Consider the following 25,224-nt stretch of genomic DNA (forward strand, 5'->3'; position numbering starts at 1 on the left):
CATATCACAAAGGATTTTCTATGTCATAAGGACCCAATCAACACGAAACATAATTGATCTACTGCAGTGTTTCTCTAAGTATGAACAGGTGGGTATCTTAATCACTAAGAAATAGGTTCTCTGGAGGCACGAAGACGGAGTTAAAGTCCTGGCTCTACCACTTACCACCTGTCTAAACTGAGGCAGGTTCTTTGTTCTATGAGCCTACCTTACTCGTTACCTCTCTGAATTATTGTGAGGATTTAAGAAGAGATACAAGTGTTTGGAAAGCTACGGCTATCACTGTTTCTGTCACTACTATGCCCCCTAAAGAAGATTCCATGGCTCAATAAAATAGAAACACATCGTGAAACTTGGTAAACGGTCTGTGAAGCTAGTGAATGATGCCCCATGATTGTATCAATGTACACAGCTATGATTAAAAAAAAAAAAAAAGAAACACACTGGAGATTCACAATGTATGTCAGCATATTTGACATTCTGAAGAAAAAAAAATACCCATTAAACCCAAGAGTTGGCAAATTTCTTTAACCTGAGCATCCTTTTCTCAAGTAACATTACCTACTCTGGTATTAATGAGGTGACGAACACTCTCAGGTACAATAAACACTAGATATTTTCAATAAAGCTGTATATCTCAACAGACCATTGAACCACAAAGCCTATTTGTACACGTTTGTCAGGCTTATAAATTCTCTAGTCCATTCCACATGCAATCATAAATTTCCCAGACTTTAAAAAATTAGAAGACTAAACCCTTCATTACCTCTTGTTCAGAAGGATTGGTTGATGGTACACAAAAATCAAAACCCATTATTTTCCAGGCCCCACTTTTATTCAAAATTATATTTTCTGGAGTAATATTTCCATGAACCATTTTCACACTACTATGCAAAAATGACAATCCTTCAGAAACCTATGAAGGGAAAAAGCACAGACCACTGTACATTAAATAAAGCCTTTCAACAGTGATAAAGTGTTTCATAAAAATCATAATAATTATTGCTGCTTCTCCCAATAAAGGAGTTTTGTATGTCAGCCAACAATCAAATTTCATTGTAAATGTAAAGTTCCTCTACTTTTCTTACCAATGTTATCAGTTTCCTATATTTAAAATATAATTTAAACCTAAAAATAAATTGCAGAAAAAAAATTCTAGAAAACAGGTTTTTAAATTACTAACAAAAACCAAAGGTTTACATAAAGTAAATAAATTTGAAACAGCCAAAAACAATTTTAAAGGAAAAAATTCTTTTTTCGCACATTAAATAAAAACACATACCTGAAGTAAACCATATTTGGTTTCTACGTCATACAGTTTATAATCCTTAATGTCTGGAGATACAGGAGAAGGCAGGTTTTCCCAGTTACCAAGAACATTGGCTAAACTGGCAAAGACTGGTTCCGTACAAAATGCCAAGCAGTCCCTGTTTTAAAAAAGAAAAAGTCATTTATTATCAATGTTTTACACACTATCAAAATCAAACATACGTTAAGATATCAGTGGATATTATAAGAAGATAATATAATCTATTCACCACCACCACCGAGGCAGATATTTTAGATTTGTTAATTTTAGCATTAATTTAGCACCTTTCGAAAGGTGCCAGAGTTTTAGTCTTCCAAAGTAATGATCAAGAGCTCAGGCTTTGAAGACAGATACCCAACTTCAAGTCTTAGTATATCTACTGCCTGCCTCGGTTGACACCAGACACTACTGCTCTGAGCCTTACTTTGCCTGTGTGTAAAATGGTGATAATAGGTCCACTCTGAAGGATTATTGTGAAGATCAAATTAGATAATCATGCAAAATGTAATATACAGCAAACCATCTAGCATGTAAGCTCACAAATGTTTATTACTGCTATTACAATTACCAAGCACTGAGGCTCAGTAAAAAATTGCAAAGTCGTAACATTTTAGATCTTGGGCTCTAGGCTCTGTCAATGAAGTGCTACAAGGTAGTGTGGTAACGAAGCTTCTGTGCCTGGACAGTCGCTGTTTAATAGCAAGTATGACCTATGCTGTTTCATCTGACCACAGTACCAAACTTTTCTTCTATCTCTAACCCATTTTTCAAATGAAAATTCAATATATTTAAGAAATAAGGACAGAGTTGCTCAGGTTGAAGGAGAGAAAGAGCCACACGTCCTGCCTGCCTGCTCGCCAGTCCTTAATCTTTACTCCCAACACTTAGCTCATTAACACAGTGGACACTAGACATTCTTTTTTTTTTTTTTTTTTTTATTGTTGGGGATTCATTGAGGGTACAATAAGCCAGGTTACACTGATGACACTAGACATTCTTTATTGAACAGTACTGGAGGAAAACTGCTCAATACTCAGAAATCTTTTCTACAGTTTTCTATGATTCCCAACTTTCATATATTTTGACAACTCCTTTTTTTAAAAATAACTATTCAAATTAATATGAGGGTACAATATTTAGGTTACATTGTTCTCACTTCCAGGGTTATTTTGACAACTCTTATTTTTTTTCTGTCTTAACCCCCAAATCATCCTTGGTCACATCAACATACATAGGATTATGCTTCAAGCTCTAAGGCCTTACAATCTTTCATAAATATTCACTATTCATGAAACAGTTACGTACCATAAGGCCTGTATTCTCTCAAGGACCACCTCCCCAACCAGAGCTTCTTACACTCATCAACTCCTATCCTTTTTACCAACTCCAACTTGGCTTCCCAGTATCTTTATTTAACAAATTCAGATCCAATTATAATTGATTCCTTTCTCTCCCCCATCTACTTCAACTATCCTTTACTAAGAAAATCCTTAATCCTGTAATAAAAATCACAGGTTTCACAAACTCTCTTGCTTATATCACAAGCTAACAGAATACCCAAATTCTTTATTAAACTCATAGTAGAAAGCCAATAAGTACGCTTTAACCTTGCCCTATTTTTCAATATTTAAGAATATTAATTCACAACTCTCTTGCTTAACTCCTTATTCCATGTTCCCTTTTATCCACTGCCTACCCTATTAGGCTACTTCTACTTCAAAAAAAATGTACAGTTCATCTAACATGAATGCCCTCTTTTGTCCTAAACTTCTCCGGAATATATTACCAATTCCTCAACCACAATCCTTGGGGTTGCTCCCATGGGGCTTCACTCACACGGTATCTTCTCTACTGGCCTTCATATTTATTTTCTAGCTTCCAAACTGCCACCCTGTAGGAATACTGAACCTCTCCTTAGCCAAATGTATGGATTCTTTCTGTCCGTATTTTCCTTTTATCTTGTGGGTCCGTTTTTCCCTCCTTTGGCTTCCAGGACATGCTGCCAATTCTCCTGCCATACGATGTTCACTACTCCTCCTGTTTCTTTCCCTGTGTCCCTGGCTCTTCTTTTCCTACATTTCAAGCTTCTTTCCTCAGTAGTCTGCTCTTTACTCCTATACCTGAAAAACTCATTTTTTTCATGACTTTCAGTACTGCCTTTATACTTCTCACCCTCATTTACATCATCAACTCTAGACTCTCATCTGGGTTACTCATTCTGTAGTATATTTCCTTTGGGTAATTTCTGTCATCCCAATATGTACTATTATTAATTTATTAAAAACTGGAAGTTAGCTTTTCCTTCCCTAAAGTGTCCCAATTTCTATTGATACTACTGTAATTTTACAGTCGAACAATTTAGATATCTTAATCTTTGAACTGTCTCTCTTTACAACTGCCAATAAATTTCTGGTTCTATAACATTTAAAGAAGGTAAAGGGACAGAGAAAAGCATAACACGTGGTCCTCCCCTCAAGAGATTTAAAATGTAATTATGAGATACAAGAAGTGTAGACACAACTTAATGCAGATGGCCAGAATTCCTTTTTTTTTTGTAGAGACATTGTCTCACTTTACTGCCCTCGGTAGAGTGCCGTGGCGTCACACAGCTCACAGCAGCCTCCAGCTCTTGGGCTTACGTGATTCTCCTGCCTCAGCCTCCCGAGCAGCTGGGACTACAGGCGCCCGCCACAATGCCCGGCTATTTTTTTTTTGTTGCAGTTTGGCTGGGGCTGGGTTTGAACCCACCACCCTTGGTATATGGGGCCGGCGCCCTACTCACTGAGCCACAGGTGCCGCCCGATGGCCAGAATTCTAATAGGTGACACTTACAGACACAGAAAACGTCCCAGAGAAAATAGTACCAGCAAATATGGAGTCAAGAAAACACAGGACAAGTGTGTGGGGAAAAACAAAACAAAACCTTAGTCCACTGTGGAATGCAGGATTCACAATCATGAGTATTACCTAACAGACAGCAATTATAATCTGGGTTTATTTATGAAAAGGAAGGCAACCAAAAATATTTTTATAATAAGAAACATAGGAGCAAGGGCGGCGCCCATAGCTCACTGGGTAGGGTGCTGGCCACATACACCACACCGAGGCTGGTGAACTCGAACCCAGCCCAGGCCTGCCAAACAACAACGACAACTGCAACAAAAAATAGCCGGGCACTGTGGCGGGGGCCTGTAGTCCCAGGTACTTGGGAGGCTGAGGCAAGAGAATCACTTAAGCCTAAGAGTTTGAGGTTGCTGTGAGCTGTGATGCCACAGCACTCTATGGAGGGCGACATAGTGAGACTCTGTCTCAAAAAAAGAAAAAGAAAAAAGAAAAAGAAACATATATGCAAGCCAGGTACAGTCGTATGAGAGACCTGGGCGAGAAGATTGCTCAAACTAAGGAGTTTATGACCAGCATGGGCAACATCGCAAAAATGTAAACTGGTTAAGTTTTTTTTTAAGAGAAATGAGCATATTGTGGGGTAAGATAGCAAGGTATAATAAAAAAAAAAAAAAAGGGCTCAGGAGTCAGGGTGACAGAATGAATCCTGCCCAGCTTTGCCACTTAAAACCATACAGTTTAAGTAATGTCTGTGATCTGCTGTTCTCTTGTAAAATTGTGAGAATTAGATGAGTTAAACAATATAAAACATTAAGCGTAGTTTTTCACATAGTAAATTGTTTTTCAATTCTGGGTTAAAGAAAGGATCTTATGTCCTTGGGGCCTTTGGGTGTGGAGAGTAGTTTACTAAAGATTCCAAAGTAAGAATTTCACAGAAACCAATATATACAACGGATCAAAGCAAAACTGCCCTGGTTGAAGGAAGATGGGAAATCTAGAACAGCTCTGTGTCCTGAGGACTATTCTTAAAAGTCCTAAGTGCCAGAGAACATAATGATAAACCACTTGATGAAGATTAAGAGACGGTAATACAGTCTGCTAAGGAAGAAGGAAGAAGGGTAGAAACTTGGGGTCACCAGGAATATGAATGGTTTATAAAGTTACGGTGATCTAAAGGAGTATTAAAAACACCAGGGCTTGAGAGTCCAGTTGAGATTACATAAACTTCATTGTCTAATTCTTGGCAACATTTCCCACGTTCATCCTTGAGAAAAATAGATGGCAAAGTAACTAAGGGCTATGGACTGACATACTGGGCATAGTAGAAGGTTAAACGTCTAATGATAATACCTGGCACTCACACAAAACTACCCCCCAAATATTGAATCAATGAAAAGAAGATAAGAACTTCCAGCAAATTAACAAAGGTAACTACTTTGGGGCAGGAACTGTATTCCATACTCCTTTTACACCTTCTATTCGGACTACTGTAGCACTGAGCATAGAGGAAGCACTTTAAACAGATAATCATGGCAAAAGTGAAGAAAGTCTTTACCAATGTTACAAAAAGAAGAATACATATAGACGATGCAAATAAATTTTAGGGAAAACATGCATAAGAACTTGACAGTTTCACTGACAATACTTGAAACAGATTTCAATGTAAAGTTACTTTTAACTACTTGTCCAGGAAATTCCCCTATATAAGTTTTCATTAAAACGTTACCTGGATTCTTCTAAAGGATGCTGAACAGTAAGAAGTCTAGGGTGTCGAAGTCGAGTTAACTGCTGAACTCCTCGTTTTAGGGAATCAATTATTTGGTCCTTTTCAAATTTTTGATATTTGTCAATCAGCTTTTTATCAAAGACAAAAACAGCTACTTCCTAAATAAAAATGTTATAATTTTAATCAAAAATTATGGAAAAGTAACAAAATTATATTTGAATGTCTCAACAGTATAAAATAGAAATAACTAAAAATACCATGGAAATTAGAACCAATTTAATACTTTTCTGACATCAAAAGGTTGGTTTCCTTATGATTAGTAAAGCTAAATATTTTTAAAGGTATGAGTCCCAGAGTTCTCATCTGAAGAACACAGGAAAATACCTACCTTTGAATTCTGGTAACAGAGGTACACATAAACTGTGCCCAATGTGTTGTCTCCTATACAGTAATCATTTATTTAACCAGAATTCAAATAAAAGTTAAAATGTTAAACAATTTTAAATGCTATTTGTAATGATAACTCAGCTTTATACTACAAAATCTTGACATGATTTTTGAAAGAAATGTTGCATGCTTGCTTATACAAAAAACTAATTTGAAAGCATTTTTCACATATGAATAATCTACACACTCTTTCATATCAACCTACCCCTACCTGGTAACTTTGAATGGTTATTGTAAGAAGCTGCTCCTCCATCACTTCCCTTTGAAATTATTCACAGCTTATTTTATATTAGATTATTAAAAGTATGAATTGTCCAATTTCCTTAAGGACTACGTTTGACAGCTGACATTGCTGACATTTCACTTTGACACTTCTTATTTTATGATGATGGTACATCCTCAGTCTCTCAAATGCATGTTTTGCCTTAGGATTATCTTTCAAATGTTTTTAAAGCCATTTTTGTAAAGCCATGTATAAGTCAAAAATTCATGTTACTGTATTTTCAAATATGAGAAGTCTTGTCCGGTTTCAGTGATTTTAATCTTGAAAATGAGCCACATGGGTGACGTAAGACCAAGATGGATAATGATGAGCTGAAAGCTACAGCAGGAGCGAATCCATCTCAATCTACCACATGCGTTAGCAGCAAGGTAGATTCCAACAATTCAGACCGTACTATTCCAAGAATACGGACCATTTGAAACAAACTGGCAAGAAGCTGGACAGATGGGTTGCACAAGAATTAAACAAGTGTCAGAAGGAGAAATTGTTTTGCAGCTTGCCTTTCTTTGTTGTAATGACATAAAGGTAAACCACTTCTACACAGTATTGTATGTGTGATTAAAAATGGATTCTTTTGGACAAGTGAAAACGTTCAGCATAATGGCTGAATAAAGATGCAGGGTCAAAACAGTCCAAACCAAATATTCATCAACAAAAGCTAATGCTGACTGTTGGTGGTCCAGCAGTGATATTATCCACTACAGTTTCATGAAACTGGTCAATCGATTATAGAGATGTCTGCTGCAACTAATTAACAACATCATGAAGAAAACTACAATTAAGCAGCTGAGAATGGTCAACAGAGACAGGCCAATCCTGGTTTAGGCACATACTCTGAATAACTGTACTGCTTTTCATTTGACACATAATAAACCAAACTTTGGACTCGAAATCAGACATTTCAGTTTAATGGCCTAATACTACTAAAAGCACACAACCTCTTGACCATTATCTTTTTTCTTTCATTCTCAGCTAAACAAAAAGAGTTCTTATCCAGTAAATTAGCCCTGTTGATCAAGGTGACATATTATATCAATGATGTAATTTTGGTAATAACGGGGAAAAAAGACTAAAAAAACCACAAGCATAATTAGCAAAGGATGCTTGCTTTCCAAAATTTTGTGAAAGACTTTAAATCACTCAGTATTCCTATAAAAGTCTCTTTTCAAGGCCTCTAATTTAACCTACTGTTACTCAACTATCAATATCCAAAATGGTATCTTTCCATTTTATTGTTTTTCTCTTCTCATTATTTCCTTCTGTTTTTCATTCTGCTACATTAGGATTGCTGTTTTTACAAGTTACCCTGGCAAGCTAATCATCGCACTGCAAAATTCCAAACCAATTAACTTCTCAAATAGAACTTACGTTGGACATTCCTTACACATGTGTATGAATTAAGAATATTAGCGAATTTAGTCTCTTAAGAGTGGTAACACAAAGAAACTATTTACTACTGTAACTCAATTCAAACATAACATTCCTCAAGCAATTGTGAATAAAGCACTATTTATTATTATAACAGAGGAGGTATTTACACAGTACTCAAAATACTGGCATTAGATCAGAGCCGAGTTTGAGTCAACTTTCCTACAACTGACCAAGCCACCCTTGGGCAAGTTTTCTCAACAAAAAAATGGAAATAAAAAAATAGTAGGGATACTTCATAAGATTACACAAGAGTAAATGACACAGTACTATAAAAAGAATTTATTATAATACCTGACATATTATAAATATTCAATAAATGTTGGCTATCATTGTTACATCACTAACACCAAAACCCATACTTATTTTTCTCTCACTGGTGAATTATGTGATGACATATGTGATCAAGAACACACATCTGATCAATGATCTGCACATTTAAGACCAATACTCAAGAAGCATCCTTGAAATATAAAGGTAGAAACTCAACACCCTGCCAAAACAATGATGCGACAGAAACCGAAGACCACTCCTCCTAATATCACACAGAAATACACACGCAGCATGTATAAGAACGCAGCTCAATGCCCAGGTTCTAAACTCTCACAAACCTAAGCTGCAATTCCACTCCTGCCACTTGTTATTTACGTAGTCCTTGAGGTCAATCCTTGGTCATTGTTATTTTTCATATGAGATTCATAACAGGAACAAGAAAAAATGATAATGTTATACATTCTCTGTAGCAAAAGTTTCTGGCCACAGTCTACTAGAGAATCTCACAAATAAAGAGGTTCCCAAGTCAATTTATATTTCCAAAAATAACAATACATAGCACTTACATAGTTATTATGTGCTAAGCCTTGTGTTACATGCCCTCAAGAAAGAAATCATTTGAGTGACAGTTTTAAATAGCACTTATACATAAACACATAATCTTAGCTTCTTTGGTCATTATGAGACACAGGACAACCAGCAGGTAAGAGTTTTATGTAATATTAATTTGAACTAAAAACAAATGACCTAGAAGTTCCAAGTTCCTCACCATTCATGTGCGCAATCTTATTTTAGTAAGTGTTCTGCTATAACACATTTTATAAATGTATCTAATTTAAAAGTGTTTATTTTTCAAGATGGGTTAAGTTTAAAAAATCACATGAAAAGGCTCTTGAGTTCTTAAAAGTTTCATGTCTATCAAGGAGGAAAACTGTTGTTAATATAGAAAAAGAAACATCACCAAATACTCTCACAGTCATTTATTGTTTTAAGTCAGAGGTGACGGATTCTTTACATAGGTCATCAACTATCTTCCTATTTTCTCTTTAAGTTCATTACAACCATCGTTAACAAAATCGTGTTGTTAACCAATCAGGGCTCATACCAACTTTATAAAATAAAACTCTTACTCTGTACTACAAAACATTTCATCAGAATATAACTTCATCTAATTTCTAATTTACGTTTTTCTTTTACTACTTTGCTGTACCACTCTGTTAACACACATGTCACCATATATTATAATCTTCCTTATTTCCTTTTCCTTTTCTTTTTTTTTTGAGACAGAGTCTCACTCTGTCACCCTGGGTAGAGTGCTCTGGTGTCATAGCTCACAGCAACCTCAAACTCCTGGGTTTGAGTGATATTACTTTAGCCTCCCAAGTAGCTGGGACTATTAGGCACATGCCTTATGCCTGGCTAGTTTTTCTGTTTTTAGTAGAGATGGGGTCTCGCTGTTGCTCAGGCTGGCCTCCAACTCCTGAGCTCAGGCTCTCCACCAGCCTTGGCCTCCCAGAGTGTTGGGATTACAGGCGTGAGCCGCTGTGCCCAGCCTATTATAATCTTCCTGAACAAAGGACCAATGCCATGCGTCTCTCTGTCCATCACAAGATCTAGCAGCATTACACACCTAGAAGACACTCAGATGTCAATAAACATAAGCAATTCATAAAAAGCATTTCATTGTCATCTTCAATTAACATCTTTTTCACCTTTTCCTCATAAAATTTTTCAAATATACAGACAAAAATGAAATACTCGTTTCAGTATATCTTCCACTGAAGATTCAACTGTTAACTCTAGTCGAAATTTGAGGTTCTTTCTTAACACAAAAATTACAAGGACAAAAGATAAGGGATATTTGGTATCCTTATTTATTTATTTATTTTGAGACAGACTCTCACTTTGTCACCCCTAGTAGAGTGCTGTGGCATTATAGCTCACAGCAACCTCAAACTCCTGGGCTCCAGCAAGTCTTTTGCCTTGGCCTACTGAGCAGCTGGGACTACAGGTGCCCACCACAATATCTAGCTATTTTTTAGAGACAGAGTCTTGCTCTAGCTTAGGCTGGTCTCAAACTCGTGAGCTTTAGCTGATCTGCCCACCTCGGCCTTCTAAATGCTGGGATCACAGGCATGAACCACCACACCCGGCCTAGTTTCCTATCCTATTTTTTATTTATTCACTGCATAAACACTGGCAAAGGAAGTCACCCATTAAAAGGTATTTTTTTTTACGACAGTCTAACTTTAAACAAAAAAGGCTATGAAATTATTCTGAAAACTGTAATATTTGTGATAATAGGGATGTTCTATTTGATATAGTCCTAATTTATAATTTTTTTTTATTGAGATACTCTCTTTGTCACCCTCGGTAGAGTGCCATAGTGTCATAGCTCACAGAAACCTCAAACACTTGGGCTCAAGCGACTCTCTTGCCTCAGCCCCTCTAGTAGCTGGGACTACACAGGCCCCAAAAACATCTGGCTATTTTTAGAGACAAGGTCTTGCTCTGGCTCAGGCTGGTCTCAAACCTGTGAGCTCAAGCAATCCACCCACCTCGGCCTCCCAGAGTGCTAGGATTACAGGCATGAGCCACCGTGCCCAGCAAGTTGATTTTTTTAGAGAACTGAAAGGCAACAACATACACCCCTTAAAATTAAATAGTTTATTATCTTTTTTTTTTTTTTTTTTTGTAGAGACAGAGTTTCACTTTATTGGCCTTGGTAGAGTGCTGTGGCGTCACACAGCTCACAGCAACCTCCAACTCCTGGGCTTAGGCGATTCTCCTGCCTCAGCCTCCCGAGTAGCTGGGACTACCGGCGCCCGCCACAACGCCCGGCTATTTTTTTTTTTTTGTGGCAGTTTGGCCGGGGCTGGGTTTGAACCCACCACCCTCGGTATATGGGGCCGGCGCCCTGCTCACTGAGCCACAGGCGCCACCCTATCTTTTTTTAATCTAAGTGATTTGACTAGCATATTCAGTTCTGCACATCACCTTTACTTTAAAATTTTTAATTATTATAATGTAATTATTTATTATCATTGAATTTGACACAGTATTAGCAAGCCTCACCCATGAATATTGGCATCTGGATAACACAATGTAGATTTTAGAATAAGGAAGGAATAATATGCCCAATCCTACATTTGGTAGACAGAATAAAATATGAAAATTAAATATTTATTATACAATAACATTTTTAAATCAACCTTCATTATCCTTATGGAAAAAAACAGTCATTTAACTGGAGATGTTATGAAGCACCTAAAGCCATTAGGGCAAAAATGCCAACCCAACAAATCTGACTCTAAAGCCAAACTAACACTAACACTATCCTATGTTTTAAAAACCTACTGCAAAAACGAATATAAAAGGTGGGACATTAGAAGACTACTGATAAATATTAAATCCATTTTGAAGAGTAACCACCCGGTAACATAGAACCTTACGTCAACTGCTAATAATAATAAATAAAAGCTTAATTTACTAATAATTAGAAATGCTAGCCCAAGACCAGGCAAAACTATATAGAGGGTCTGACAATTAAGTTTGTGAACTTGTCCTAGAAAAGCTGTTACCTACCTTGTTGCTGAATATCATTACGATCACCTTTGAAGTCCTCCCCTTGGGAAGCTATGCACGGATGCCAGTGCCTGCTCCGCCCCGCAAAGCAGTTTGGGAACTCTTTTATCTGGAATGGCCGTCGGAGCTGTCATCATACAAAGTCTGACATTTAGATTCACAAACCTGCCACCATGTGCTTACGACATGTGGTGGTGTTTAGCTGAGGGGTGTTCATTATGGTCACTGCGTGTTTTGGTGTGCTGGTGACAGCTCTGATAGTCATTCCAGAAAAAGAGTTCCCACATTAAAGGGTAGACTAGGCACTGGCACTGGTGCATAGCTTCCCAAAGGGAGTTCCTAGGAAGTGACTGTAGTGATACTCAGCAATGAGGGATGTAGTTGCACTTTCTCTAGGATGAGTTTATAAACTTAATTGTCAGATCTCATACATATATAGTTAAACAAAATGCACACTTTTTTTTTTTTTTCCAGTTTTTGGCCAGGGCTGGGTTTGCACCTCTGGTATATGGGGCCAGCGACCTACTCCTTTGAGCCACAGATGCTGCCCAGATGCACACATTTTTTTAAAAACATTTTCTCCAAAAATAAATACCTTTGCTTCACAAAGGACACACGAAAAGGCATGAGACCGAAACTACATTAAAGTAGTGTTTTATTATAAATTAATCAAATTAGCAGTCTTGATAGTCATAATATTCCTGATAAAACAGTATGTCAATTTTTAAAGAATATACACACATATAAATATAAATGTATGTGTGTGTATACGGCAAACATCTCTCATTTATCTTCTTTATATACACAGAGACAGAGAAGAGATTGGCAAAAAAATTTCCGTCTTTAATAGCCTGTTTAAATAAAGTATAGCATAAAAATTAGTAAAACCCATGAATTCCGCTCCAGCGCATTTGTCTCAGAAACGCCTCTCCGATAAATATTCATAGAAAAGGATGTACAAATGTCTTTGAAAAGAGCGCCTTTCTGTTCAGATAACCACTGTAAGCATGGAAACATGAAACTCTGTAAACACTAAGTAACAAAGACATAACTGAGACATAATGGTATAAACCCCATGCCTGTAATTACCTCTCAGATACTGTAAAAGTTGAAGAGGAAGGGGGAGTGGGGAATATTTCACAGTATTTTCTAAAATTAAACAGTCCCTCCCTTCATCTGGAATGTCTAAAGCTAAAAAGACTAACTATATCAAAGTTGGCAGAGGTAGGAGAAACTGTTTAACAATTGGTAGAAATGTATGTTGGAACAACCACTCTCAAAAACCTGTTCAGCACTAAACAAACACATACGCAACAACCTAAGAATCCCACACCTAGGTAATGTGTCATATAAGCCATTGGCATATACGAAAAGGTTCACAGCAGTACCCTAACAATGCAAAGTGTATTATGAACACACTGTTTAGGAAAAGGAGCCAAACACAAGAGTAGGAACCCTATGATTCCACTTAAATAAAGTTCAAAAACAGGCAAAATTATTCTAAAGTGTTCAAGGACAGGATATTTGTTACCCCTGGAGAGAAGAGGGTTGGGATAACGACTGGAAAAGGACATGCGTGCCAGTCGTGTTCTGTTGATCTGACTGCTGGTTGCAGAGTGTAATCACTGTGAACGTTTCTCAAGCTGTACATTTATGATTTGTCACTATTCCATGTTGTGTGTGCGTAAGTTCTTAAAACTGAGTTTATGCTTTAAAAATTAAATAGATGCAACAATTTTTATTCTCTAAATATCACCTAGAAATGTCTTTAGCATCCCTCCCAGATTCCACAAAGAATAATAGTTAGGGAGAAAGAGCTACTTCTAAATGAACACTCGAAAAGGAAATTAAACAACTCTACAAGTGTACCAACAAGAACGCAATCTTAAAAAGTAGCTTCAAATGCCAAAAAGCTACCATTAAAGACCAGTTTAACATGTTTACAACAAACTCTATATTTGATTAAGTTTGTCCAAATTGGAAATTTTTTAAAATCTTAACAGCTTATTTTGTACACAAAACTAGCCTAAAAACTTAAAGAACTTTAACTGCAAAAAACCAACTAGACACTTGTTTTGAAGACTCTCAGCAATTCTTTATTCCACTTTCATGAATTATTCACTATGAGCTATTTCTTACTTGAATATCCTTCATAAACAGTAAGAATCAAGAGAAACTAGATTTTTGGAAACATAAACCCGGAACACTAACACAGATGTGCTGAAGAGGCACAGAGAAGTTGTCAGGCGGACGGGTAAAATTTTATTTACTAAACCTTCTCTTCATCTTGCTGCATCACAGCTTTCAGAGATGTTTTCTTTTTCGTCTTCTCTGTAGGTGCTATTATTACTACTTTTGTTAGGGGCATTTAGGCTAAAAGGTCAAAAGCTATACATGATCTGAAAATCATAGTTCATCGTTTATGAATGTGAACTTGAAATAACCCTAGGAAAAAAATACACAGATAACCTTTAAAAGGACACACAAACTTTGAAAGTACTACTTACATAAGGAGCATTTAAACTCAGAAATATTGTTGAGCTGTTGGCTTTTTTTGTAGAGCAATGTTTTGACACTTTTCTTGAAAATCATGTAAAAAATAGTGAAGTATGTTTGCAGAAAAAGAAAACAAGAAGCAAACTTTAAATACAATGGCTTGAATCTCATGGTAATTTACCATCAGAGTAAAACGGTATGAGATCTCTTCCCACCCCAAGGTCCCTAACCCGCTGTTTACCTGTAAGTCAATTTCAAATGTAATATCTTATATGTTGCTATCAACTGGACTCAAGTACTTAGTATGCCAGAATAAGAAACGCTGAGAGGGTAAAAAAGATGCCCTAAATCTCAATGCCCCTTTACAGGGGAAGAAAAAAGACTAGACATAGTATCTTTTTTATTATTTTTCTTCCAGTTTTATCTGGATTGGTGCTATCCTAAACAACCTTCTATTCTTACAGAAATTGTCTGCACTGTCCAATATAATAGTGCTGGCCACGTGACAATAGAATATTTGAAATAATTGGATTTAATTTAATTAATTTAAATAGATGTTCATGGCTGGTCCAAAGATAGTGAGTTATCCCAACTGAATGTTCACAGTCAGTTAAAGATCCAACTCTTTGTTCTACCCTTTTCCCCCTTCTTACTATTGAACTTGACTAGCAAAACACAAAATAACGTTTCAAAATAACAGAGCTCTAGATTATTTATTTTGTTATGATTCTCTTTCAATAAAAATGAGGCAATTAAAAAAATTAAAACAAAGAATGGAAGAAAAAGTACCCAATGTACTCAGCCCTACTATGAAACTAATTTAGGGTTTTCACATGAAAGCTATAACCCAGTTACAACCTAAGACTAGGGGGAAGGGGGAAAGGGAGGGGAGGGAGGGGGGCGGTGGGTAGAGGGAAGGAGATCGGTGGGATTACACCAGCGGTGCATCTCACAAGGGTATATGTGAAACTTGGTAAACGGTCTGTAAAGCTAGTGAATGATGCCCCATGATCATATCAATGTACACAGCTATGATTTAATAAAAAAGAAAAAGAAAAAGAAAAAAAATTAAAACATTTCAGTTAAAAGAGAAATTAAAATGAGGTTTCAATATCAAGGTGATTAGGTTCTTAGCTGTTCTAGGGAATTAAACAATAATAAAGACAGGATACTCAGTTTTGATTCCTGCCATTTAAAGGAGGCGAAACAGGAAATTTAAAACCACATCCACTAAGAGCACTGATGTATCCCAAAACTACTTTCCACTCCAAAGCAATAAATTTGGCAAAAAAAACAAACAAAAAACGGAAATGAAGAAAAGTTTCCTAAGACAACCCAGTCCTGACAGCAGCTGAAAATGGGGCTCTATCGTTTGTGCCTGGTTCTCAAGTTCTATAAGTAGCAACAGAAGCTCCAACTTTATCAGGCGTTTTAGCATAGGAACTACTGATATCAACACAAACTATTTGGTTAAGCACAGAGATGCTATTATATTATACCACATCCTTAATAAAAATGCTTAATTTTAAGTTGTATACGGTGTGTGTGCCTATAGTCCCAGTTATGTGGGAGCCTCATGCAAAAAGATCTGCTCAAGCCCAAGAGTTTGAGGCCAGCCTGGGCAAAGCTAAACCCTGTCTCTAAAAAGAAAAAGCACGATTTTTTTAAATTTAGTGTTCTTTTGTTTTTCCTTTTATATAACTAGTAATTTGTGCTAGTGTTCAAGGAGGCTGGTCAACTGTATAACCTCATAACCTCATTAATGGTTTTTAAATAGTCATTACTCAAAAAAATACTTTTTGGATGAACTAACTCTAAGTGAATTGAAAGAGAAAACAATGTTCAAAAATGACAACTTAAATCAATCAGCATCTAAGACGCAGATCTCAATAAATTTTAATAGATCTGATTTAGATCTAAATAAAGACTTCCAAGCTTTGGAAGTGGCTCACCCCTGGAATCCTGCACTCTGAGAGGCCTAGGCAAGTGAGCCTTGAGCTCGGGAGTTCGAGACAAGCCTAAGCAAGAGTGAGACCCCATGTCTACTAAAAGTACAAAAACTAGCTGGGCATTGTGGTGGGCACCTGTAATCCCAGCTACTCCAGATGCTGAGGCAAGAGGATTGCTCAAGCCCCGGAGTTTGAGGTTGCTGTGAGCTATGACACCGCGGCACTCTACCCAGGTGACAGAGTGAGACTCTGTCTCAAAATAATATGTAAAAATATGATACAAAAGATTTCCAAATGGCAATAAAAACAGGATTTACAAGTCAGATACAAACTACATAGCAGCAATCTACCACAGGACCAAGATTCCTGTTTTCATAAAAGGACAACCAAAGCCAATTTGGTCTTTAATATACATGTTCAGGAAGTAGCTAACTTTGGAAAACTAGCAAACAACGCATACTCACAATCTGGTGATTATGGTAGTCATTGGGAAGTATGTGGTGTAATAAATCCCTTACACCTTACAATCCATATATTTCACTTGTAGGGAAATAAAAGTCCTTTTGAAAACAAGAACATACTTCTACAGAAATTTTAAACCTGAATATTTTTTATTCTTTACCAATTCCAATAGAAAGCTGTAAGCAAAATTTAATCCTCCATATTTCTAAGAACCATCTGCTGGTCTCTTAAGCCAAACATAAAAAAAAAAAAAAATTACAAATTGAACTACTCTTTACTAAAAGAAGTTAGTTTTCCAGTAAGTATGAAATAAATATAACTCCAAACACACTACTGATTATACTCCACTAATGTATTTCCCTCTAGTGGTAAAAACCATGAGGTTAAACACAAGAATGTTATAGAAGTCTATTTTCTACAAAGCTATACAGTAAAAGAGGCAATAAAAAATACATACTTAACATTGAAAACTTTTTAACTGTGTATATGGCCGATAACTTACTGACAAATATGAAAAGGAAATTTAAGGAACATGACAATTTTTATCTTAAAACATACACTTTGCTACATATTATAATCTAATATTTGCTCAACTGACGTGTTTATTAAGTAAGCAAAATTAGATTGCGAGATGATAAGGTACGTTAGTTTATCTGTAACCAAGAGATTCAGGGCATGTCTCAAAGCATTTGTTTTTGTACGGCTTCATAGGTAGTAAGATGAAACAAGAACTCAAGAACTGATTTAAGAACATATTAAAGAACTTTTGGCACTTCTTAACATAAAAAATGCATACGTGTACTTCACGGTGTTTAGCGTGTGTGCCTTTTTCAATCAGATACCCAATTAAGACTCACCTGTTTTGTTGATTTTTTTGTGCCATTAAAAATCTTCCAAGCCAGCCCATTGCCGCCACTAGCAATGTGTCGACCAACGTCAAATTCTCTAGTAACAGGATTTCCCATTACAGCACTAGTGACGTCAGCTGTTACTTTGGTAACAGTACTCTTCAATTTATTAAGCATGGACTCCATGGCTGCAATATTGGGTAGTTAGAGCTACCTAGAAACACAGAAAGACGGAGAAGAACTCATCATTTTTTTTTAAATTTATTTATTTATGTTTTATTATTAAATCATAGCTGTGTACATTAATGCGATCACGGGGCACCATACACTGGTTTTATAGACCGTTTGACACATTTTCATCACACTGGTTAACATAGCCTTCCTGGCATTTTCTTAGTTACTGTGTTAAGACATTTATATTCTACATTTACTAAGTTTCACACGTACCCTTGTAAGATGCACTGCAGGTGTAATCCCACCGATGACCCTCCCTCCACCCATCTTCCCCCCTCCCTCCCCTCCCTCTTCCCCTTCCCTCTATTCTTAGGTTATAACTGGGTTATAGCTTTCATGTGAAAGCCATAAATTAGTTTCATAGAACTCATCATTTTTTATATGTATAAGCACTTATTCATAGTTTAGTTTGAAAAGCGTAATATCCCCCAAATAATGAGCAAAACAATCTTATATAATTAAGTTACATGTTGGTTTTGTCTTCAGAGAACTCAATACACTTGAGTACAAATCTAAGTCTAGAACCCAAACTGTTCCTTTCGACCTCAGTTCTCACCAACCAGGAAGACATATTCACAACTGACACTGACACAGAGGGAAAAAATGAAAGTCATTCAACTATACAACATGGATCCTTTAAGACTTAAAGTAGTATAGGTCTGCACCTTACTTCACACTAAAAATAATAATATAAAACCCCAAAAGAAGTTAAGGCTGCACTAAGCAATAAGTTTGCATTTATTTTATACAAAGCTTTACTGATTATTAAATAATTACGGAACTATGAAGTTACTTAAGACTATTTCCCAAAAAGAATTCTGAAGCAATTAAACAGTGAACTTAGGCTGAGTACAGTGGCTAATGCCTATAATCACAGCACTTTGGGAGGCTGAGGCAGAAGGATCACTTGAAATCAGTAGTTTGAGAGCAGTCTGGGAAACACAGTGAGACCCTGTCTCTAAAAAAAATTTAAAAATTAGCCACGCATGGTGACACATTCCTATAGTCCCAGCTACCTGCAAGGCTGAAGCAGGCTGAAGCAGGAGGATAACCTGATAGAAATTCAAGGTTACATGGAACTACAATTATGCCACTGCACTCCAGCCTGGGGAACAGAGTACTATCTCTTTAAAAAAATAAATAAATAAATAGGAAAGAAGGAAAAGCACTGACAGCAAAGGGACAATAAAACATTTAAGCAGCGTAAGATTATATATTTTTTTATTTTTTTGGAGACAGAGTCTCACCCAATCGCCCTGGGTAGAGTGCTATGACATTGTAGCTCACAGCAACCTCAAACTCCTTGGGCTCAAACAACCTTCTTGCGTCAGCCTCCCATGTAGCTGGGATTACAGGTGCCCACCACAATGCCCAGCCATTTTTTAGACACACAGTCTTGCTCTTGCTCAGGCTGGTCTCGAATTCCTGAGCTCAAGAGATCCACCTGCCTCAGCCTCCCACAGTGCTGAGATTTTAAGCATGAGCCACCACGCCTGGCCCTGAGATTATTTTTTAAATTCACAGCTTTGTTATTAATGATTAGTGTCATTAATGATTACTTATTAATATTAATCGTTAATTGCTTAAGAAGCATAATGACCACTAATTGTTACAGGTTGAGTATCTGTTATCTGAAACATGTGGTGTTTCAGAGGTGTTCGGATTTTGGATTATTTTGGATTTTGGAATAATTGCATTATATAGTTATCAGCTGTGCGTACCCAATGTGAAATTCTGAAATCTGAAAGGCTGCAATGAGCATTCCTTTAAGCATCACGTCACTACTTAAAATGTTTTAGATTTTAGAGGATATAAATTTCAGATTGGATTAGGGATATTCAACCTGTCTTGTATTAGTATTGTATCAAGGATTATTAACTATTAGGCTTAATTTTTCTCACTTGGCAAATTAAGATAGACTCTATGATGGTATCTACTGTCTAAAGGAAATATTCTTTTCACTACAGCATTTGTATGTCTGAGATTACAGGAAGACTTTCTGAGAGACACATGGGCAAGCACAGATAATTTTAAAGTGGCAGTTTCAAATGTGGAGTCAGGTAAAGAATTCAAGGATAGTAAGAAGTATTATGAGACTCCACATTATATTTTGTTATTTAATGCATGCAGCATATATAACACCATATCATAGTTATGAAATGTTATTAAAATTACTTCAAAAAAATTGGTTCCCTTTCTATGTATTGTTTTATACATTTAAAAATATTACTCTAGTTTCTAGCCATGATGGAGGCACAAAACTGAATTTACCTTCTTACCTTAAGCAACTAGAAAATTGGACAAAACATATGAAACTGCTTCAGAGACAATGAGCAAGCAGCAAGGGCCCGATCCCAGTGAGAAGGAAAACTAATAAGGTGCCTAAAGTGATTTACAGATTCAGATTCAGTACAACCCCCATTAAAATACCAGTAACATTTTTTGCAGATCTAGAAAAAAAAGAGTTATCTATGCTTCCTGTGGAACCAGACAAGACCCCAAACACCCAATGCAACCTTACATAATAAAAACAAACTGGGAGGCATCACTTTACCAGACTTCAAGCTATACTACAAGGCTATAGTAACCAAAACAGCATAGGACAAACACAAAAGCAGAGGCACAGACCTATGCTTCAGAACAGAGATCTCACATATGAAACCATTCTCATTCCTATCTGATCTTCGACAAAGCAGACAAAAACATACACTATGGAAAAGAATCCCTATTCAACAAATAGTGCAGGAAAACTGGATAGCCACAAGTACCCAGTTTATAAAGACAACCTCAAAAGCAGTCACAGCAACAACAAAAATTAAAAATGGGACCTGATGAAATTAAAAAGTTTCCATTGATCACAGTTACAGATTCCTTTGTTCCTTCTCCATTCCCAATGCTTCACTTGACTAGCCTTCAAAAACAAAAGTTTCTGTGCAGCCAAGGACACAACCAATAGAGCAGACAATCTACAGAATGGGAGAAAATATCTGCTGTACATCAAAGGGCTGATAACTAGAATCTACAACAAAAACTCCATTAAAAAGTGGGCAAAAGACAAGAAGAAAAACCTTACAAATGAAGATTAGACTAATGGCCAACACTTTTTAAAAGGCTCGACACCTCTAATCATCAGGGAAATGCAAATCAAAAACACACTGAGATTTCACCTAACTCCAGTGAGAATGGCGCATATCAAAAATTCCCAAGCAGGCTCCACACCCCACACCCCACGTAGCACAGTAGTTACTGCGCAAGCCACATACACTGAGGCTGGCGGATTCAAACCTGGCCCAGGCCAGCTAAACAATCACAACTGCAACAAAAAATAGTCGGGCATTGCGGCAGGTGCCTATAGTCCCAGCTACTTGGGAGGCTGAGGCAAGAGAATCGCTTAAGCCCAGGAGTTGGAGGTTGCTGTGAAATGTGACACCAGGGCACTCTACCCTGGGCGAAGGCTTGAGACTCTGTCTCAAAAAAGAAAAAATGCCAAAGCAATAGATGCTGGTGAGGATGTAGAGAGAAAGAAACACTCTTACACTGTTGGTGAGACTACAAACTAGTACAATTTCTATGGAAAATAATAGGAAGATGCTTCAAAGAACTAAAAGTAGACCCAGCATTTGATCCAGCAATCCCAGTATTAAGTATTTACCCAAAAGAAAAAAAACACATTTTATAAAAAAGACACTGGCACTCTAATGTTTATAGCAGCACCTTTTTTTTGGCGGGGGTGGGGGGGAGACAGTCCCCCTCTGTTGTCCTGGGTAGACTGCTATGACATCACAGCTCATAGCAACCTCAAACTCTTTGGGCTCAAGAGATCCTCTTGCCTCAGCCTCCTAAGCAGCTGGCACCACAGGCGTGTGCCACCACATCCAGCTGGTTTCTATATTTTTAGTAGAGACAGGGTTTTGTTCTTGCTCAGGCTGGTCTCGAACTTGTATGCTCAAGCAACCACCTGCCTCAGCCTCCCAGAGTGCTAGGATTATAGGTTTCAGCCACTGCACCCAGCCAGCAGCACAGTTCACAATCACAAAGACGTAGAAACAACCCAAGTGCCCATCAATACATGAATGGATTAATAAAATGTAATGTATGTATACTGTGGAATACTCCTTAGCCATGGAAAAAGAATGGTGACCTAATATCTTTTATAACAACCTGGATGAAAATTGGAGACCATTCTTCTAAGCGAATTATGGTAAAATGGAAAAACAGCGCATGTACTCAACACTAAATTCACACCATTTGACCAACAGCATGTGCACACGTGAAAGTAAAAGTCAAGGAAATCAAGTAGGTGGGAGGGGAGCTGAGGGGGATAGGTAAATCCTCACCTAACAGGTACAAAGCATACTTTCTGGGAGAAGGGCACACCTACACCTTTGACTTAAAATGTACAAAAGCAAATTATATAACCAAAACGTGTGTATAACCCGCCCCCCATAATATTCTGAAACAATACCAAAAAAGAAAACAAGGTGAACCCTAGGACTGCCCCAGCATTCTGCCTAAAGCATGTTCCAAACCACAGAGCAAAGAGCAAAGAGTACAGTTCAAAGCAGCCATCTAGCTCAGCTGGAGAACTAAAGGACAAAGCAGAATTCTGGAATGCTGAAGTGGCTGGAAGTTCTGGGATACAATTTCAAAGTGAAGGAAGTTATGCTGAAAAAGAGCATAGGGATCCCCTTCACACTTTGTCAATTGCTAAAATGCTAATCTAAACCTGCTATAACAAACTGAAAGCAATTTTCAAATGCCCGAACTAATCATAAACTACTAAACTGCTTACCAGAAAAAAACCCAATACTCAAGAAGACACACACACAAAAATAGATACTAAAGAATAACATTCGCAATATTCAGCATACAAACAATTATCAGACATACCAAGAAGAAAATGTGACTTAAATGAAAAATCAATGTAAAATAGATTATAAAATGGTAAAATTATAGAATTAGCACACAAAGATATTAAAAAGCTGTCATCTGTCCAAATAGTCAAAGGAACACATGAACACAATAAGAAAATGGAAGATAAGAAAGATCCAAATGAAAACTCAAGAAATAGAAAACAAAATCTCTCAAATATAACAGGCAAAGTGGCTCACACCTATAATCCCTCACACCTATAACACTTTGAGAGGCTGAGGCAGGAGGATTGTTTGAGGCCAAGACTTTGAGACCAGGCTGGACAACACAGCAAGAGCCTGTCTCTAAAAAAGTTTTTAAGTTAAAAATATACAGAATTTTATTTAAAAACTATGCATGTTAGCCCAGGCATGGTGACTCGCTCCTATAATCCTCTGGGAGACTGAGGCAGGTGGATTGCTTGAGCTCAGGAATTTGAGACCAGCCAAAGAGCTAAAAATAGAAAAATTAGTTGGGTGCCGTGGCAGGTGCCAGTCCCAGCTAATTGGGAGGCTGAGGCAAGAGCATCACTTGAGCCCAGATTGCTGAGACTGCTGAGATTGCTACGAGATATAACATCATATATCAGAATGAGACTCTGTCTTGGCAGCACCCATAGTAGTTCAATGGGTAGGGCGCCAGCCACATACACGGAGGCTAGCAGATTCAAACCCAGCTTGGGCCAGCCAAAACAACAATGACAACTGCAACAACAACAACAACAAAGAAATAGCTGGACATTGTGGCCTGCGCCTGCAGTCCCAGGTACCTGTAGTCCCAGCTATTTGGGAGGCTGAGGCAAGAGAATCGCTTAAGCCTAAGAGTTGGAGGTTACTGTAAGCTGTGACAGCACAGCACTCTACCCAGGGCGACAGCTTGAGACTCTATCTCAAAAAAAAAAAAAAAAAAGATGCTCTGTCTAAAACAAAACAAACAAAAAAAGCCTCCCAGCACTCTGGGAAGCTGAGGCAGTTGGACTGCTTGAGCTCACAAGTTCGAGATCAGCCAGAGCAAGAGCTAAAAATAGCCAGGCATTGTAGTGGGCACCTGTAGTCCCAGCTACCTGGGAGGCTGAGGTAAGAGTATTGCTTGAGCCCAATAGTTTGAGGTTGCTGTGAGCTATGATGTCATGACGCTCTACCCAGGGCAACAGAGACTCTATCTCTAAAAAACAAACAAACAAACAAACAAACAAACAAACAAAAAAAAAAACTATGCATGTAAGGGATTGAGTAAGGTCTTTAAACTGCTACAAGATATTGTCAGTCTAGAATTTTATAGGCAAGGGGAGAAAATTTTCCAAATAAAGCTGGGCATACTGGCCCATGGCCACAGTCCTAGCTACTAGCAAGGCTAAGATGAGAGGATCATCTGAGCCTATGAGCTCAAGGCCAAACTAAGCAACACAATAAGACTTCATCTCTTCAAGAAAAAAAAAAAAATCAATATGAAATGAAGACTTTTTTTGGAAAAATAAAGTCTGAAAGAAGTTGTTGCCAACAGATAATCACTATAAAAAATATTAAAGAAAGTCTTCAAGCAGAAGGAAAAAGATGCAAATCTGGATCTATGAAAGGAATGAAAGACACTGAAAAATAAAAACTATGTAGGTATATAAAAAAATTCTCATGTTATAATATCTTTAAAAGATGGCTAATTATTTAAAGCTATATATATAACATTATATAATTTATAATATTTGCAAGAGAAAGATATAACAAAATAATAAATACAAAATAATGACAAAATGATAAAAAGATACAACTGACCAGGTGTGGTGGCTCATCCCTGTAATCCCAGCACTCTGGGAGACCTAGGCAGGGGGATCTCTTGAGGCCGGGAGTTCAAGCCTGGAAAACACAGGGAGACCCCATCTCTACAAAAAAAATTTTCTTTATTAGCCAGATGTGATGGCACACACCTGTAGTCCTACCTACTCAAAAGGCTGAGACAGGAGGTTTGCTCGAGGTCAGGAGTTCTAGGTGGCAGTGACCTGACCGCATTACTAAACTCTGCACTCCAGCTGGGCAACAGAATAAGACTGTGCTTCGAAAATAAGTAAGTAAAGGAAGACACAAAGGACCAGTATCAAAAATGAAATAGAAAAAATTCTACAGATTCTAATCCTACAGATTCTAAATAAATAAAGTATTATCAAACATTTATGAAAGAAATAATGGCCAGTCCATACAAACTCTTTCAAAAAATACAGGATGTTAGAATACTTTCCATTTCATGTTACAGCCAGCATTAATTACCCTGACACCAATACCAAATAATGCGATAACAAGAAAACTGCAAACCAATATTCCTTATTAACATGTAAAAATCCTTTATAAGATTTAAGATTTTTCTTTTTTTTTTTTTTTGTAGAGACAGAGTCTCACTGTACCGCCCTTGGGTAGAGTGCTGTGGTGTCACACGGCTCA

At 37.2% G+C, this 25,224-nt stretch overlaps 1 protein-coding gene across 5 annotated transcripts in view; it reads right to left on the minus strand.

Moving 5' to 3' along the window:
* The window catches only part of SCYL2 (SCY1 like pseudokinase 2), a 65,213-nt gene that overhangs the window by 28,529 nt on the left and 11,460 nt on the right, over positions 1 to 25,224 (minus strand). For 4 of the 5 annotated variants that reach the window (XM_053584253.1, XM_053584252.1, XM_053584254.1 and 1 more), the window contains exons 2-5: positions 17,660 to 17,864; positions 5,880 to 6,037; positions 1,283 to 1,427; positions 767 to 916 (exon numbers count right to left, since the gene is read on the minus strand). In XM_053584253.1, the coding sequence (XP_053440228.1) occupies positions 767 to 916; positions 1,283 to 1,427; positions 5,880 to 6,037; positions 17,660 to 17,836 (630 nt within the window). In that variant the 5' untranslated portion in view covers positions 17,837 to 17,864. Of the gene's footprint in view, positions 1 to 766; positions 917 to 1,282; positions 1,428 to 5,879; positions 6,038 to 17,659; positions 17,865 to 25,224 lie in introns of those variants that run through there. The other variant, XM_053584255.1, reaches the window with a different exon arrangement.

Source organism: Nycticebus coucang, chromosome 3 (assembly GCF_027406575.1).
Source record: "Nycticebus coucang isolate mNycCou1 chromosome 3, mNycCou1.pri, whole genome shotgun sequence".
NCBI lineage: Eukaryota > Metazoa > Chordata > Mammalia > Primates > Lorisidae > Nycticebus > Nycticebus coucang.